This window comes from Rhea americana, unplaced genomic scaffold (assembly GCF_003343005.1).
Source record: "Rhea americana isolate MKP2758 unplaced genomic scaffold, rheAme1 scaffold_8, whole genome shotgun sequence".
Taxonomy (NCBI): Eukaryota; Metazoa; Chordata; class Aves; order Rheiformes; family Rheidae; genus Rhea; species Rhea americana.
Genome location: NW_028186978.1, coordinates 5018882 through 5037710, shown reverse-complemented (window position 1 = coordinate 5037710; position 18829 = coordinate 5018882). Strand labels below are relative to the sequence as shown.

Genomic DNA, 18829 nt, shown 5'->3' with positions numbered 1-18829 from the left:
GAGCTGTCCAGCATATAAGSAAGTTAAACTGGGAGGAATAAACTGTGGAGAGCTGGGTTGGCCCACAGCTGAATACAATACTAGGTGGATGTGAAATGTCCCCCTGGCAGGGATTTTTCCCCCCTCAACTCTACAGAGAAAGCAGCTATGGAACCAAGCCAGATGTTTTCCTATTATTGTCCAAGTTCATGCTGAGTAACTGAGCGAGGTGTGCAAGCCAAGGCCATGACTGTTGTAGAGAAATATGTTCAAGACTGTCTTCTGCTAACTAGATCCCAAAGTATGAAGGTGATTTCCCCCCTGCCCCTGAAGACTTTTAGGCTGTTTTTTAAACACAATAAAAACAGTATTTGTTCTGTGGCTAAAGAGGAATATGGCATTATTGCACATGATTAAGATAATGGCATATTTTAAACATCTTTTTTCATATAGATGTTAATAGAAGTAAGCATTAGATGTATTTTTTTTGGATCATTCAGCTTATAAAACTTATGAGCTAATGCTGTAAAGAATTTCTTCTTGACTTGTTAAACAGGACTCTTTTCCACTGCTGTTTTATTAAAAAAATAGGACTATGTTTTATTTTTCTTAGYATTGATGGATAGCATTTTGACTTCAAAAGGTGTTATCACAAAACACTTAATTTTAGGCTTTTTCTGTTCTCAGAAATATAAATACATTTATTTTTGATTCTGTCAGGTAACTTCTATTGCTGGACTGGACTTGCTGTTAAAATAGAGGCAATTGCATTATATAATAACCAGGAGACAATGTGTACTAAGTCTGAAGTGCTCTTATTTATTTTTAGCATCTAAGAACAATGCACATTCCCTTCATTCTTTTTTTAATAACTTCTTTGCTGACTTTTGAAATGTTGTTTATGTTTGTGCAAACCTCATGCTTTGTTGTTTCTAACATAGAATTTCCACATTTGTTGAGAAATGTTGGTGAAAAGTAAATTGCGAAGGATGCTGATGTTCAATCTGAGTGCTTGAGCATACATTCATAAAGCAGCATATGTTTTTCACAACAGGTTCTGTTGTAACTGGCAGGATCTTTGTTGCTTCTTCCATCTTCCTTGTTCTCTGTGATGCTTATTTGCTTGGAAACACCTGCTCTATTTCCTTAATATTTGTGTTGAGTATRTTCTTGTCATATGCATGTTAAGTTGCTTTCAAAATCTGTATGGRTTGCATGATTTATTAAAGAACACGGGTTTGACCATGGGATTACAGCAGAATGTGTTTTAGCAGTGAGGACTTTGGTCTTCTTTTTTGAACAAATCAGCAACTCTGTATAAAGGAAATATTTTTGGCACTGTTTTACTTTACTCTGGGACCATTACAAACACATTTTCTTTTTGTACTTTCAGAATCCTAATTTAATGATTGAAGTAATGGTGACAAAATACTCCCACATTATGAATAAATGAATGTGTGAACTACATCTTCTTAGCTTTCATGTGTTTCCAGCCAGCAGAAGAATTCTGCCGACTTTTGTTAGGGAAAACGTGCTCTGCYGCATACACGCTCTTGGAAAGTGTGTCTGCTTTCTGATTTTTTTTCCTCTGTTTTTTTTTTCTGTGTGTGTGTGTGTGCAACCAGGAACATTGACTATAGTAGGAAGCTGAAAAATGTAAGTACATAACTTGGAGTATTTTTTTCTTTCTTCCTTTTTTTTGTCTGGTTAATCCTATATTTGACCTGAGTTAGAATTCTATCAGTAAAAGGTCAGTATGGTTGAGTATCACTGAAAAGTACTTTTGAACACAAGTGTAACCAGGCTCTATTGGAAATTTAGGCAGAGCTGCTATAGCAAAGCATCTTTAGAGGAGAAATAAAATGGAGAATGGTTGTCTCTGCCTAGATAAGGAAATGAGCAATGTAATCTTTGCTCTCTATTCTGCTTTTGACTGGGAGCAGCTTGACTCTCACCTGAAGCTGTGCTTTTGTAGCATTTTGTGAATATACTAGGCATAAGGTAAATTTGCACAAAGCATTTAAAATGAAGCGAAAGGATTGTAATAGATCTGGATACAAATCTTCACTGACAGGCTTGCTAGCTTTCTCTTTGTTCTTCCAAACAAATAAGTGTTTTCCCAGAAAGGCTAATTCCATTTTACTCTAATTTTGTGTTGATTTAAACTATTGACAGTAGTAATGGATTTGGTGGTTGTTAAATGGAAAGAAAATGGCCAAACTTTGCTGGTCTCAGTTAGTTATTCTTCTAAAGCCTAGCAAACTGTCTTGAGTCATCTGTAAACTACAGTAAATTCAGTTTTTTATTTTGCTGACATCCCTATAAATTGTGAGGAAATGCCAAGACCTTTCCCTAATAATTTTGCAAGCCAGTAATCATAGCTACAGGTAAAAATCACACAACTAATTTATCCTGTCTTTCCTTTCCATCAGTAGAGTAGTATCTTTCTCTTCTAACACCCAAAGTTGAAGGGAAAGAAGTTGTAGTTCAGTTTTGGCATTTTGGCACCTTTGTGGGCACAGGTTAAATATCTCTGTATAGAGTTATTATTTTAAAAGTAAAGTTAGTAAAGTTAGCTTTAAATAGCGTCCTCCATCCTGTGTTTGTAGGCAGTATATGCTTTCCAGGTGCATGATACTGTAATTCCGGCCGGCAGCCAGTCGGAATTGCTTGCAAATGTAACATTTTTTGGGAGGGGGCTGAAAAAAAAAGACAGCTGGGGATAAAGAAAGGAAAAAGAGAGAAAGTGATCAAATGCTAGCAGAAATAAGTAAAAGATACCACAACCTTCATCAGAGAACTGGATAGAAAAATGAGCTGGACAGTTTCCAAGTTGCTAGGAGTACTATATCTGCAAGTGTTTTCACTTAACCTGAGAACATGTACTGTAAGAAATTTTTACACAATTTTGTTGTTCGGTGCTGAATAGTGCTGGCTGAAGGCAAATAGTTCAGATAGAAGGTTTTTTCTACAACCCCTCCCCCCCAATATTGGCAAAACTATCTTTTTCTCCTCAGTAGAAKCATATCAATTTGGATGCAATTTCAAAATGATGGGAAAAAAGGTACTATATTGAAAGAGTTATTCAGTTATTTAGTGGCATGTATATTATTTATCTTATGCACCACAGTTGTGCTTTTAAACTAGCAATCTGTATGACAACTAGTGTATTCTTTTCTGGTAGGRCCTCAGCTAGAGTGCTATGTGTGGCTTTGGACATCACACTTAAATAAAAGATAGGGCTGTTAGAGAAARCTGATGGAAAAAGGATAATCTAAAGTCTGGCATGTATGACTGACGAAGAAGTATTGAAGGAATTTGGAGACATTCAAAGTATTGAAGAAATTTGGATACTTTAGGGAAGAATAGTCTTGACGATCTGTCCTGTCCTGTCCTATCCTATCCCATCCYGTTCCCCCTCCCACACACCTTTGAATTTCTCCTACTTCTATTTTCTTTTATTCCCTATGAAGGATGCATTATATGGCCCTGTCTGATTGGTACATAAAATACTATATTTCAGTTTATTTAGCTTCTTAAGATGATTACTAGCAACTATTGTAGGCARCTATTATTTATTACTGATTGCACATCTTTTCCATATCAAAATATTTCCTGTTTGTTCTTCAGTGAAATACTTTGCTATGCCATGGAGTATGCAGAAATAATGAGCATTAAATGAGAAAAATGCCCTAAGTTCTGAGGTGATGTTTTGACATTTTAGCTTTTGCAAAACATGGAGTTGAACTGCCTTTGATGCTCAGTTTCTAGTCCAAATTGCTGCTGCACAGATACCACTAAAGATAGGGGGCAGCAAGATAAGTGGAGATGTAGGTGGGTTCAGAGGAGGGGGCAGATTGCTTTCTTTGCATTACATAAATATCAGTGGTTTTGGAAGTGTCGGATTTGACMATCCAGAACATCTTAATTTCTCCTTTCCTAGAACAATTACAGCACCAGCAGAGTCAGATCAATCAGTCAGCAAATTCCTTTGCTACCTCAAGGAGCAAGAGGGTATATACATTTGCAAGTGCAATCCTTGGCATTTCTTCTGAGCTAGTTTTGATGTGACTTTTGAGTTATGGATAGGCATTAAGACATAATTTAAATGAAACCACCAACTCTTTCTACTTTAGTAAAACAAAAGCAACGAGATGCACGTGGCTTTTGGTTCACCTTGGGCTGAGCGTTTCTTAAACCTGGGCACGGGAAGCCACCGTTGTGGAGTCATCTTGTTAATTGTGCAGAGATGATTCAAAATGGAACTGCCTTTCCTTTTCTGAAGTGGGCAGGCATCTATTTAAGACATTTTATTTATTGCATTACGCAGAACTGTTTTAATTAATGAACAGAAATACTAGTATTCCTTAGGGCTTTTTCCTGTTGGACTTACAAATGGGCATATTTAAAAGTGTGTCTTCTGGAGCCCTCCTCACTTGGCAGTAGTTTCAAATATCCTGTCTAGTTTTTCTATTCAGATTTATTTTTACTGCTTACTTTCCAGCAAGACATGAGAGTTTAAATTTTTTWAAAAATACKAGGAAGATAAAGTGTTAAGTTACATATTCTGTAGGACTGTTTCAATACTTGTCTGGTGTATTTATGTTTAACCATTGAGAGACACTTCCCCTTCAATTTGGATTTGTAACAAAATCCTGTGCTGCTGTGCAATTTAGAATAAATGAGACATAATTGAGGGAAGTAAATATAGTTAAGTAACTGTGTAGATGGCTTCGATTAATTCTTGTTAACTTCTGCAGGTATTAGTCACCATTTATTGGCTAGGGAAAGCGGCAAACAGCTGCACCTCATATAGTGGATCAACCCTGAACCTGAAGGAGTTTGAAGGTTTGCTGGCACAGATGAGAAAGGTATCTTTTCGTTATGTTTTGGGAATGAAAAYTTATTTCAAATTATTGGTTCTATAAGTACTCTGTTTGTTGCTGTATGTGAAAGAGATTGTGGGCTGCAGTACAAATTGGTTAGTAAACCCCTACTCCCTTTGAAAATGTTTCCTACTGTACCAAGCCATAAACACAGCTTTTTTGGCAGCCAGTTTTGTGATGGTGCTAATGATGAAGCACTTGGTGTGAAGCAGGGCTTTAGAATTGTCACGTGGCTCTGCCATCTTCMTTTCCATCGTCTTTGGTTTGAATTATTTTCATTTATGACACAGTTTCAGCTAGAAGAGCGGAGATTCAGAAATAAGCTGGCAAGACCCAGGGGAGCAGAGATTTTATTTTCTTTAAATGTTCGGTCTCATGGGCAGCTCTTTCCTTATTCAGTTTTCAATTGCAACACAAAGCATCAAACTAAGTATCTAAATAAAGCTAGGGGCTAGAAGGAAGAGATCACGTTTCACAAAGGACATGGCTYCATGGTTTTGCCATGCTCCAAATTCTTGTGGAAAGCAGATTTTAGAGGTGGCTTGTGATGAGCTGAGCTGTGCTGGAAAGGAAGAGTTGCTGTTGCTGCGGGGTGGTTTGGGGACTGTTGGTTGAGCACTACAGCATGTGCTGAGCCTGGGGTGGGGACMCTGAGCTCCAGCAGTAGTTAACGCTGATATCCCGGCATGCGTTTCCTGGGGATGGAAGTGGGGAGGAGCAGGCATGTGAAGGCGGCAGCCCCCACTGCTAGCGTTGCCTGTGTTGGCCATGCTGTTCGTGAAGGAACGAGGGGAAATGGGAGAGGAAAAGAGAACTTCCGAYGTCTCTGCAGAGGTTTATTTTTGTCCTCATTTGAAATTGCCCATGCAAATCACACAGGACTTTGCCACTCATGAGTGAAATGACTGAGACTAAGCAATGAAGAAGTTAAGTTATTATTTGAATTGTTTCCAAACAGGAGATACAGGGAAGAAGCAGTCCTTGCTCCAGGGAGTTTGTAATCTTAGAGGTGAAACAGCAATAGACAAGGGAGCTAATGCAGAAAAATTGTCAAAATTCAGTTTGCTATAATGCTAGCACCACATGGTATCATAGTTTCCTTTTTAATATTTAATCTCACAGTGTGAGGCTCCTCTTCTTCTGAGTTGTATTTACCCATCTAGCTGATCATTAGAGTATTTAGGAGGTCCCCTTGGGCCCTTTGGTGGGTTGAAACAGCCCGGGCCCAAAAGGTGGGGTTGCCAGTGGAGCTGACAGTGGTGCGCCTGGCTTGGAAGGGCAGAGCGCTACAGGTAGAAGACAAGAGTGAGGGGCTGGAATTTGATTTGTTGCAGATGTTGGAAGCAGAAGCCGAGTAGAGTTCTCATAAAAGCTGTATATCCTTTAATGTAAAACCAGAGCACTTCTCAGTGCTGAAGAGTCTGTCCGGATGGTGCTGTTATGAGGCCACTGGCGACTCGCTTTGTAAGTTCCCCTCTCTGCTCTGACACCCYCTCAGTATTTCAGGTGGGCTCTTGGGGGCTTTCCTCTTACTGAATTTGGAGGCCATTTGGTTGTAAAATAGAACATATAGAACATGCTGGTCATGCTGGGAACACTCTGATGTTCCTTTTAGCTGAGACTGAGTGATGAAAAGACACTTTATCACATTCTCTACTGGCATTATTTCCACAGAGTTTAATAATTCAATCGACCATAAATAATAGTTCAGTCTGTTTTAGTTTTTCTGTTATARATCTTCTTTATCCTCTTATTTTAATAAACAAATCCAAAAGACAGCTCCAGTGCAAATTGTCTTGGATTCATCCTTTTTTACTTCAAAATGAAAGAACTATTCATTTCTAATTTTATTCATGACTACTCTGTTTTTAATTTCATTAACTATTTGGAGATGCATTCTTCTTTACTTTAAAACTGGGAATTCCATGTGACCAAACATTCCTGCTTTTTGATTACATTCAGAGGGTTGAGTTTCCTGCATTTTACATTTGGCAATCACACTTTCTATACCACTTGGTGACACATTCTATTTTTAATTAGATCATGTGAAAGACAAGTGTGCTGTTACATGTTGTGTTACGGCATTATCAGTCCTGCAGATAACCACCTTTTTTTTTCCCCCCATTGGTAAAATTTGGAAGGTGATATCTGTTCAGTGYGGGACAAGTATCTGTTTCTGAGACAGTGTTTCGCTGGGTGAGTAGTTTGCCAAGGGGAAAGCTATAAAGAACATGTTTACAAAAGTCTAGGATACCATCCTGGTGCTTGCCTCCTAATTCCTAGTGAGTTGCATGCAAAATTAACATAAACAGGCCTTTGAAAGCAGGGCTGCAGAACTCATTAGTTCACAATTGGACTGTTTTCAAACTCTGAAAAGATAGTGAATGCAGGATGGGGCTTTCTGCCTTKCTTGAAGTTACAGAACTGTAGCTGTTGAGTGTTTCTGTGTCATTCAAATACAATAATTTAAGAAAATGGAAGTGTGCCTGAGGAYTGAGAATAGCTGATTGGTGTGAAGCGATGAGAAGGTTTAGGGAATTTGGATTTAAGAAAGCTTCTGGATTGTTTCTGCAGCAGGATTTTGATGGGATTTTTGGTTTTGTTTTTGGATCTCTGCAAATCACGCAGACTTCAGGGAGACAAATCTTTGTTGTCTGGTGTTTCTGTAGGTATTCTGGTTCACATGCTAAGCAGGAATGGAGAAGGAAATTACATAGGATTCAATTACTACTTTTTTAGACATTTTTTACTTTCTTTTCAAAAATATTTTCATTTCAGCTTGCAGTGGGGTTACTTATTGGCATTACCACAATTTAGCTTGGCCTTAGGGAACCTTTGTCGCTGTCCTTGCGRTGGTATTTTGGCAGAGTAGTGGTGAGTGGCGCTAATTAAGCCTTGCTCCTGAAAAGTCTGCAGGACGTTGGGTCTGATCTTTCCCTTTCCCTTTGAGCCTCCCTGTTTTCCAGCATGGTCACTTTTGTGTGATATTGCAGTCCTCTCCTCCCTCAATTGCTTCTTCTCCAGCAAATCTCCTTTGTTAAGGAGGTTGCCGGCTATAGTGTACTGTGATGCTCTTGACTGATCTGCTCRCTGGCAGTGCTAGCAACGGGTGAAACCTTAGCAGTGGAGGACAGTAGGAGCTGTACTGAACTTAGCCATTATGCTCCAGCTAGCTGCAACCAAGGGGTGCTTTTTAATTAGGAATTAATATTCAAAGGCTTCTGAAAAAAAAAATCACATTCCAGCCTCTTTCGGTTGCAAAATGTCAGTCTGATAATAGCACCCACATCTCTGACTTTACTTACTGTCGGAGAAGAAAAAACAGATTTATCTTTGAATAAAAGTAGTTATTTTTGGTTTTCTCAGCCTGTGCTATTGTAATTAATGGTAAGACACTCRCTAAAACAAGGGATTTATTATAATGCAAGGGTGAGGATGGCTTCAATTGACCTTTCCCTCTGCTGGAGTTTCAGTGTTTTAGTATGTGCTGCTTGCACTGGAAAGAATTTATAATCACAGGGCTGTCAAAGACAACCATTGTTCTCACTGCTCTGAACATGTGGGTCAGCTACAAGTGCTTTCATATCCCCCAGAGCCAGGAGCTGGCAAAGAGTAAAGAGCACAACTGAATTCTTCTGAGGCATCAGGAAAAGCATTTTGCATATTTTTCATTGCTGATTGCTTCAGAAAGACATCCCTCTTTCATAACAGGAATTTCTCTTCGAGGTAGAGGGAGGCTGGGGCACACTGCTTCATTATTTTGCTGAGCTGAAGCAGCAACAACAAATGCTGTCTGCTAGTGTTCCAGYCAGATACCATAGATAGGCAAGGGGAGGAGAGGAAATCTTTTGGAAAGTAGGAGACTTAAACTTGATGCAGGCATGATGTTAAAATTATAGTACCTTTGCCTGTGCTATGGACTATGGACGGCAAGTCAAGTTTCAGGTCTTTTTCGGTTTTGATCAGTTTTTTAACCTACCTATGGCAGCATTTTCTCAGATCGTATTAWTCTAATGAGCATGGTTTCCTCTTAATCAGCAGAAAATTAGGCTTTATTGCGAGCTTGCACTTCTGCTATGAAGGGAAAAAAGGGCAGAAAACAAGGAAATCCGTTTTTGGGGGAGGAGATTTTTAGTGCTTTAGAAGCTGCTTTGATATCTGATGTATAATGAGTCTCACTGACATGTCAGTGGCCTCTTTCTGAAGAGATGCCTCCTGTACTTCCATGTAGGAAACTGARGATATTGAGAGCCCAAAGCGCAGCATTCGTGACAGCGGCTATGTAGACTGCTGGGACTCTGAACGGAGCGATTCTCTCTCCCCGCCTCGCCACGGCAGAGATGACTCCTTCGACAGCCTGGACTCGTTTGGATCCCGCTCGCAGCAGACGCCGTCCCCAGATGTAGTGCTCAGAGGAAGCAGTGATGGTAAGTGCTGGTCACAGTAAGGCACGTGCATAACTTTGTGACATACGAGCAACGTTTCTGGAGCAAATAAGCCATTCGGAAGCTGGACACAGCCCTGAATCATGCTAATCCAGCAAGAGAACCTCTCTGTGAACACTGATTTGTGCTTCCTGAGATTGAGATGACTTTGCCAACAACTTATTTTAAGTCTGTCTCAGTTAGGATAGTGTAGCATTGGAAAATGAATTACATCATAGCAGTATAATTTTATGATTGGCAGAGCGCTTTTCTGGGCTACTGTGTAAGAGGATGTTGTGCTCCTCTAACAGATTTTAGTTTATAAACTAGGCTGAGGCAAAAAATAAAAGCACAGGATTGGGGAGATATTGAAGTGAATAAAATTCTGCCTAAATAAAACCTGGACAGCTAAATGAAATATAGAAGTGTCTTGGAAATGACTGATATTTGACAGCCTTTTGAAGTCCGATATAGAACATCTTGCCAACTGCCATATTTGTGTTTTCCTGGTATTTAGAAAATTGGGTAACATGATAGCTCCAAGCACCAGAGCTGTGGTTATCTTTTTACACCTTTGAGTGTGGAGATACAGCTCTTGGCTTATAGAAGGGGTGCTGCTTCTCTGCCTTTTCTGATTCACAGAGGCTTTCTTAGGCTTGTAAACACAGKGTACTGGATGAGGAAGTACTCACTAGAGAGTAAACGTGGAGTACGCATGTAGGTTACCTGTTTTGAACTGGACTCCAGTTCAGAACAAAAAGACCCTTGATTTGGGCTCCCTCTGCTCAGGATGGAAGAGTTGGTTGAACGTCATCATTATCAGAGATTTCTTCAAACCTCAGCTATCCTCAGAAACTCRTGACTCTGCGATTGTCTCCACTTTTTGTTTAGACATTCTGAGGCTCCATTAATGATGCTATGTATTCATTTGTTCTTAACCAAGACAGGCCAAACAAAATTACTGGCACAAAAGTATATTGTGAATTTGTATAACTAGCTCGTTCCTATTGTGTCTGTCCTTTCTTGCTGTTCCCTTTCCCTCTTCTTCATCTCTTTCCAAGCAAACATTGAATAACTCAATCTGCTGCAAAAGCTCTTAGCAAATAACATTCCTAGCATATTTAGTCCTCTTTTCCTTCCCCCACTTTGAATTATACGCAAACTACTTGCGATTTTTATGACTCCATTGCTCTCAGTTTTTCATTAGGTAGCTCAGTGAATTAGTTAGTAATTCACTAGCTCAGTGAATTACTGAGAGGACCCAACTTGGGTGGCTTCCTCTCTCCCCAAGAAGGGCAATAGCTATTGCGTATGCAAATCTTGCAAAGGGGGCCAATGGCTGGAGAGATCCAACACTCCAAAGTTGGGAGAAGGTTTGAATGCTGATGGGAGAATTGGGTGAATATGCACCATTTCAGTCATCAAACCAGGGCCTATGGTTTGATGAGTGAAAGGCCTCTTCCCTTGGAAGAGAACTATTCATGTAAGTTCTTTTTGAATTACTTGAAGACCTATGATGGTGCAGGGAATATAGTGATTGTCTGTGAAGTGGCTTCCAACATGGCTATGTGAGGACAGCTCCATTGCAGATGTTCTTCAAGATATTTGTCCTTCCATTTGGGAGTTGTATTTTCCGGGAAAAGTCTTGCCTAAGTTTCCGTGAATATGATTTTTTTTTTTTTTAATGATGATAAGTATCAGGAAGCTGATTTCATTTGACCAGAGTTAATAAGGTATTCACTCAGCTCTGTTYATCCCCCATGTTATTCTCTGTAATTCTTAATTTTTATCTCTCAAGTTATTGCTTTTCTTTGCCAACAGATATTCAATCTTTGTTGTACTGATCTATCCATTAAATGCTACAGATCCCTTCCCACTCTCCTTTCCCTTTCCCATCTCAGAATTAATTCCTGTCTATTTTGCATTGTACTATAATGATTGATCTAGCAGCCAGTGAGAGTGGAAAGAGATGGTCTGAGTCTTCTGGTTTATCCCAGCTGAGACATATTCTTAGATTTTGGTGACCAAAGCTGACACTTAAAAGTGCCTTTAGTCCATGTCTGTAGAAACATCCACAGATTCATGCCATCCTGTGAATATACAATGTGCAGCCTTTTTGGCTTGAGCTTGTGATTTGCAAGTCTAGATTCAAGAGTATGCATCAGGTCAGGCAAACTCATACATAGAGACATTTGAGCATAACTCAGGTAAGTGTCTATAGCTGTTTTGTATGCTGGTTAAATCTAATCATGATTTTTTGGGAATATCCTGAATTGTGACCTCTGGCTGAAGATTGGCTTTTCAGGGGTAGAAAATCTAGGCTGACTGAAAAAAAACTCTGTTTGCTCTCCATGTAATTATGGCTACTATCAATGACTGATTTTAAGATATAAATACAGGTATAACTGGCTTCATTTTTTTGCTACTGACATTATAAATGTTGTTTCTTGGTGATGTCTTCTCTGATTTATTTTAAAAAAAGTTTGTAGTGAAGTGAAAAAAAAGTGTTTTTTCCCTCCTTCCTCCCTAGGGAGAGGAAGTGACTCTGAGACTGACCTACCACACAGAAAGATGCCAGATGTGAAAAAAGATGATATGTCTGCAAGGCGAACCTCACATGGGGAACCTAAATCAGCTGTGCCTTTTAACCAGTACCTCCCAAACAAGAGTAATCAGACTTTTTATGTACCCGCTCCGCTTCGGAAAAAGAAAGCTGAGCGAGAAGAGTATCGAAAGAGTTGGAGCACTGCAACTTCACCAYTAGGAGACCGACCTTTCAGGTAAGATTGGCTTGTCCAACATCTCTCTTCCTCAGTGATGATGCTTTTAACACTTAATTTTCATTCTTTTCATGAAATACATGGAGCACCTTCTGCAGTAATAGATCTCTTGCTGAGATGGTACTGATAAATTATTTGCAGCAGTGGGGGAAGATGATGGAAGAGCAATAATGAGTGCAAAATCATTGTCTGGATGTTATTATTGTTTGCCACACAGCACAAGGCATATATGCATAGTTCACGTTTGACAAGATGTTGATTTATATAAACAAGACAGATGTCAACTCAAAACCGAGACTCAACAAAGGTGTTTTTCTGGACAATCTGTGTCAGTTCTCAAGACAGTTATTCATTGCCAAATGATTCTTATGGGTAGCATTTGACGTATTTAATTGAAATTGTTAATACTTTTGCTATATTTTAAAAATGAATTTATTTGTATATTGTATCCTACACACCAGTATTGTTTGCAGAGCAACAGCTTTGTGCTTCTGCATGTTGGTTTTGTCAGCTGATATTTCACTCTTCATTTGGCTTCTGAGCAGCTTCCGATAAAGAGCAAAGTTATCCTCCTGGGTCATTCATCAGAATATTATTTGAAGTTTTGATATCAACAAAATATGCTTAAAATAAATATATATGTATCAGGCACAATGTACATTAAACTGCCTTGTATAATTCAATAGCAAAACCCACCCTGAAACCATAGAAGAAGAACAGAATGAAGCATCGGGACCATGTGAAAAGGAGAGAGTGGGCTCCGTGGCTTCTGAGACAAGCCCCACTAAAAATCAAGCAGGTTTGAATCAAAACAAAGGAAACTCCGTAGGCCGGTCTCCTTCATGTAGCACTAAAGAAACCTTGGCATCCAAAGGGAAAGATGCAGAAGAGCTCAGAAAATTAAGAAGACTGGAGCAAGCTGGCATTAAGGTCATGTCAGCAGCCCAGCGCTACAGCAGGTTAGCCCAGCAGTGTGGGAGATTTTGCACGCTTCACATTTTTAGGATTGGCTGGAGTGTGGGTTTCCTCATTCCATTGGTATTTAACTTCTCCTAACAAAAATCCAGGCTGCTAAGCACTCACAATTGCTAGCGTTTTAGTGAAGGGCTTGGTTTGAAAAGGCTTGTGATATGGTAGTTGTGCGTTGCAGAACTCTATGATGCTGACTAAGTTTGTGTTGGGAAATTGTATTGCCTAACAGCATAACATAAACAAATTCCAAGAAAACAAAYACACAGAATGCTTGTCGCTTTCCACTTAGTGTCTTGCATTTATTAAAGAAATGCGTATGTGTATGTGTAAATGTATATATATTTATATTAAAAATGTCGTCTTTAGGGAAAAGTTTCAGGGATTCACTAGACTTGGCGATGGGATGTTTTTGTTTACTGAATCACRCTCTTTATGTGATTAGTATTTTTAGCTGTGTTAATAAATGATGTGTTTATTTTTAAAGGCAGGAACTATAAAAATATACTGGTTGTTAACATACGTACAAATTAAAGCATGTAAGTGTAGTTCAGCACATAACTTGACTATTTGGCATGGAGTATTGATATTTATTCATTATCTATATTGCTTATTTTTGGATGCTATTCAGTTTGAGTTTTTTCTTCTTTAACTCAAGAGCTGAATGATGGCTAGGCTCACTGCCCACACCTTTTCATRATCTGATATGGGATCCTCATGAAAACTGTGTCTTTCTCATGGGGATGGCCAACAAAGCAGAGCTTTAACCAACATGTCATAAGGGTAGGTGCTTAAACATGATGAAAATGGTTTGGCTAAAGGTTAAATTTCCATAAGTCCTCCCGTCTGAAATGTTTTCTTTTGAATTATTAAGGAAGATATTYGTCATGTTTCTGTTCTGAGCTGGACAACTTTCAGAGATTTGGCAAATTCTAGGGTGAAGTCCTGCCAGTGAGTAGTTTAGCTGGTGCCAGTCTACAGTCTGGACTGTAGAAAACACTGTAGAAAAAAGTACTTATGTGAGACAAATTGTTTACGGGTTTAATGAAGCTTGTCTGCTGCTATGTATGGATATGTCATATGCAAATAGGCCAGTCACATTACATACACATTATATAGCAGTCCTATCTCAGGTTTGCTTCACTGTTGTCAAGACATAATGAACTATTGTTTCTGTGTGACTGGGGGGTTCTACTGTAACAAAGCCAACTACAAATAAAGAGRAAACAGTCAGCTCTAAGTTACTCCTTCTAGCTAAGTTAGTGTGTTAGCTGATTGGGAATCCATAAACCAGTAGGATATTAGTATAATCATGTTCTGCGTCCAAGGCTGTAGTGTTAATGGTAAACTGTAGTAACAGTTTGTGTTCAGCTATGCAGAGCAAATAGTGTTGTTTGCATTTGTATTTGGAGGATGCTCACCACCTTATCTGACAGCCCCCTTTCCAACCTTTATGTTTCATCTGCTGACTTAATCTGTAAGACAGAAGCACCTTTGTGCATGAAATCTGGTCTCCTTTTTCCAAAGAGAAAGTGTTGTCCTGACAGGGATGAAGGAGAAGGGAGCAGATACAACAAGCCTTTTTCCCTCCCTGAACAGATACAACAAGCCTTTTTCCCTCCTGCTCTCAGCAGAAGTCGCTCCTGGACTTTGGTAGCTGGAGAAAGAAGCTGCTGGCTATCTGCCCCAGATCAGGGTCAAAGAGCAGAGCTTTGTAGCTCAAACTTCATTATAGTGAAGTAGCAGCCTCCCCCTGGGGATTACAGGAAAACACAGTGGAAAAGGTACTAGGTATAGAGGTCTGTGAGAAAAATGATTTTTATGTATAAGTGGAAGAAAAAAATATATATAGTGGGTAAGGAGAACAGAAGAATGTAGTCGTGATACTTTAGGATGCAGGGGAGCCTTTTGTCATCTTTCTTAATGTCTGACTCTCATTCCCTGTTCTTTGAACTCTTGAATTTTCTCTCTTTTCTTCTTGGCATCAAATCAAAATTTCTTTACACTGGTGGTACTGAGCAACTCTCAGCCTTGCTTCTATGTTCTGATCTTTTCTATTTTGGCCCCTCTTCTCTCCCCACCTTTCCACGATGSCAGCCTCTTTTCCTTCTCCCACCTGAGGTTGTCCATTGTCTTCCACTTGCTCTGATCTTGTCAGCAGACTTTCCTCTTAGTTTTTTGATCTCTGGAGGATGGACAGCCAGCGTGGCATTGAGAGCTACAAGGCATCTTACTGCTGCTAAAGCTGAAACTAAGTTGGACACTAAGTTGGACACCTGGGGAAAAGTATTTGAATGGGAAAAATTTCAGCTTGTATGTGAATGTATTGCTTGCTTGGAGTTTAAGTACTTATCTGCATTGCTGTGGCATGTTCTTGGAGAGGATTACACTGAATTYGATGTTGTACAAATGCATGCCAAAAGCATTCCCCCTTCCTAAAAGAGTATAATGATTCTTTATAGTATGTTTTSTTGATGTATGATTCTCCTTGCTTGCTGATTGTGTGCAGCTTTCTCTTAATTAACCTGTTGCATCTGAAAGATAAGGATCTGGTTCCTGGAGACTACCTGGAARGAGCAGGGGAATTAGGTGTGTTCTAATAGATAATACAGTGGGGAGAGTAAGAGAGATATGAGCAAGCCAGGAACTATTGGCATATCTTCTGAGAAAAGGATGTGGGCTCTAACCTTGACAACACATAAGCTGCAAAACAAGGGTTGTTGTTCTGAAATGTAATAGAAGAATCCACAAGCCTGTACGAGACCCTGCTTTGGGAAGCGCTAATGCCTAYGGTCTGACACTTTTGAATTTAACACCTGCTGTATTAACATGGACCAGGGTGGTGTTTCTGCCGAGATCAGGGCTGAGTGTGTGAGAATGATTTGCAAATAAATCCACAGTGAATTCTCATCTACTGCAGCTTCACATCTATACCCTTTGCTGCCTAGATGGTAAAATGAACTTAAAGGCCTGAGACTGTCAGATGCTGATTTAGGAAACCTGAAAATGTCACAAATAATCTCTGGTTCCATTATAAACAAAATGTAAATCAGTAGAAACTATACTTAATATAGAAACTGATCTCTAAAGTCTGATTCACACTAAACTGTAAGGTATTCAGTCAGTCATCACAATGACTCATAGTTGTTCTTTTGAATATCATGACTCCGTATTTCTCTGTTGATGAAAAAAACCCTACTCAAAAATGGTAAATTTGATGCTCTAAGCTTCAATAGTATTGATAAAAGTGAGACTGAAAAGTCCTATAGTTTTTRTTCGCTGAATAATCACTTGCTTACACCTAGCTCTTAGAAACTAAAAGTATAAAACATCACAACCTCACAAATCAAATAAATACTCATCTTACTGATCTTCTTTTAAGAAGTAAATATAAGCATAATATAATGGAATATTATGTGATTTTACAAAAGCCTTTTATGTCCAGATTTCTGAAAATTATYTCCAAATTATTACTTTATTAAAAAAGTAATGGTTCCAGTAGTAATRTCTGTTAGAAGATAACTGAATTTAATCATACTTACTCTAGCTTATTTTGGAGAACAAAATAAGTGTATATGGAGTGTATATGACTCATTGCTGTTTTATTTTGGGCTTAAACATTAGGCACAGTGCATCTACTTTGGATCAGTTCATCTTCTTTTAAGTTTTCATATTCTTATACTGGAGAAGCAAGGGATGTCTTAGGAGGCCATTGAAGGAAAATCAGACTTTCTTTATTTAGGACTCTCTCCCTGATGGTCGTCTTGTACTTACCGTCTTACAGATTTAAAAAGCAAATTGGATTTAGCCAAATTACACTAATATGTTGACAGCTGGCAATTTAGAATTGAGAGATGTAATATACCTGCTCGYCTATGAAATTTGAACCAGAAGATGATCTTGTAGGCCTATTGATTTTTGGTATGTACATGAGTCAGTATAAACTTCGTATAGTATTTTTGGGGGAGGAAAGAGTATAAATTGYTGTGAGTGGAAGCCTCAGGATCAGACAAGGTGTATTGATCGGGGGTTAGCAGTGTGGAGCACTGTAAAGCATATGGCAGTTAAGACCAGCCTGTCCCAGCTGTTTCTGAAGCTGCACTGTACCGAGGGAGAGGGCCAGCAGTTGCCTTTGGAGTGCCATCTACCTCTCCTTCAGAGAGATTCATGGAGAAGATACCTTTGGCTAATGTAAGAGCAYGCTCTCCACACCACTAAAGCAGCCCAGTACTTTGCAGTGTGGCAAGGCAAAAGCAAGCAGTTTTGTGTTGCTCCTGTATGTTCTGGGGTTTGAGCCATGCTGACTTGTCAAGCTGGGTTATTGCTTCTTGATAACCTTCTCCTGCAACTTTGTTTAGCAGTGCTGTGAAAGGGTGACTGGAGCCACAACATAAGTAGTGTGCACAGAGGGTTTGCAGGGCTTTAAAATGTTTAAAAATCAACTAATTACAACATTAGCATTTTCTAAAGTGAAGGAGAAATTTGAAGCAACCCCTAAGTTGTTTAGATTTGCTTTCTTAATGTCAGGCTGTTTCATCTGATATGGTACCATTCTTCCRTAGCACACATGAGGTGTGACAGCAGGAAGAGATGCGAGATATTTGCAGCCTATAATAGCACCACATGGAACAGTTTAACACTTGCTAGCTAAYGTCTAAAAATCACCAAATATGCTTTGTTTCTTAAGGAGAGTCGCCTRGCTCTTGCTGTCTGTCCTTTGAGTTTGCCTAAGAATATTGACTGCTGCAAGTTAAAATAAGCTTAATCTGCCTGGGCACCAGCTGTCAAGGGTCTTCGTTATTTTAATCTTCAGTCACAACAAGTTTATGTTGGTGGCAGTGTCCCTTCTGTTTAAAGCAGATGGCACTGAGTGCCAGGATGCCAGTATCAGTGATATACTCTGTTGTATGTCATACACTGTTGTACGTCAGTGTTGCCATAGAGGACCTATTCTAGGGGAGAGAGAAGGTTTGTTAGGGAAAGAACCAAGTGTGGATGTGTGTGAGAAATCAAGGATGTTAGGGCACACAGCCTCAGTGATTACTCAGGTATTTTTAAATGTATCAGAGATACGAAGAAAATAAATTTCCAAGTATCTGGTGCTTCAGGATTCAGAAGTGTTGGTCAGGGATCAATTATTTGTACTATATCACTTCATCTGAAATAGTTGAGAACAATATCACCATTTACAGTACTGTGTTCGTTACAGCTGTTATGTTAAACCAATGTTCAGTGTTTCTTCTTGCTGTAGCTGCTAGTTTTCCATGTTTGAAGGTTTTGCGGGTTTATTACTTATATATGATATGCTTTTATTTATAGCAAGGCTTTGCTGAATCTAACAGTAATCTGGTGCACAATTGATTAATGGTACTTGTTCTGTGGCCTGGATATGAGTGTTGCAACTCCCCTCTCCTCTCCTGGTGCATCAAGAGCTTTCTTTAATTTTGCTCTATGTCAGTAAAAAGCAAACTTGTGAAGACAACAGAAGCACCCCAGACATCATCCTCCGGAAGGAGAACCCCTTCATGACACTTTACCAAGGGAAGGATTCTGGTTCAGAAGATGAAGCGAGCAGAGTTCCTGATTTAGAAAAGGATGATTTTGCCACTCGGAGAGCCAGAATGAATCAGCCCAAACATGTAGTTCCATTTAACACGTTTTTAATTGGACCCTATATAAATAAAGATAAAGGTAAACTGGAAGACATTAAAAAGCCATTGCAGATGGAAAAACAGCAACATGCAAGGTGTGCATGCATGGTATTTTTCTTTCAGTTATAATGCTTAATTTC

At 39.2% G+C, this 18829-nt stretch overlaps 1 protein-coding gene across 8 annotated transcripts in view; it reads left to right on the top strand.

The window, feature by feature from the left end:
* Positions 1 to 18829, top strand: part of LIMCH1 (LIM and calponin homology domains 1) — a 181091-nt gene that overhangs the window by 109249 nt on the left and 53013 nt on the right. For 5 of the 8 annotated variants that reach the window (XM_085322862.1, XM_085322858.1, XM_085322857.1 and 2 more), the window contains 5 exons: positions 1605 to 1635; positions 4740 to 4850; positions 9097 to 9292; positions 11820 to 12069; positions 12756 to 13028. In XM_085322862.1, coding sequence (XP_085178988.1) covers positions 1605 to 1635; positions 4740 to 4850; positions 9097 to 9292; positions 11820 to 12069; positions 12756 to 13028 — 861 coding nt within the window. Of the gene's footprint in view, positions 1 to 1604; positions 1636 to 4739; positions 4851 to 9096; positions 9293 to 11819; positions 12070 to 12755; positions 13029 to 18496; positions 18785 to 18829 lie in introns of all 8 variants that reach the window. The other 3 variants (XM_085322865.1, XM_085322864.1, XM_085322863.1) reach the window with 3 other exon arrangements.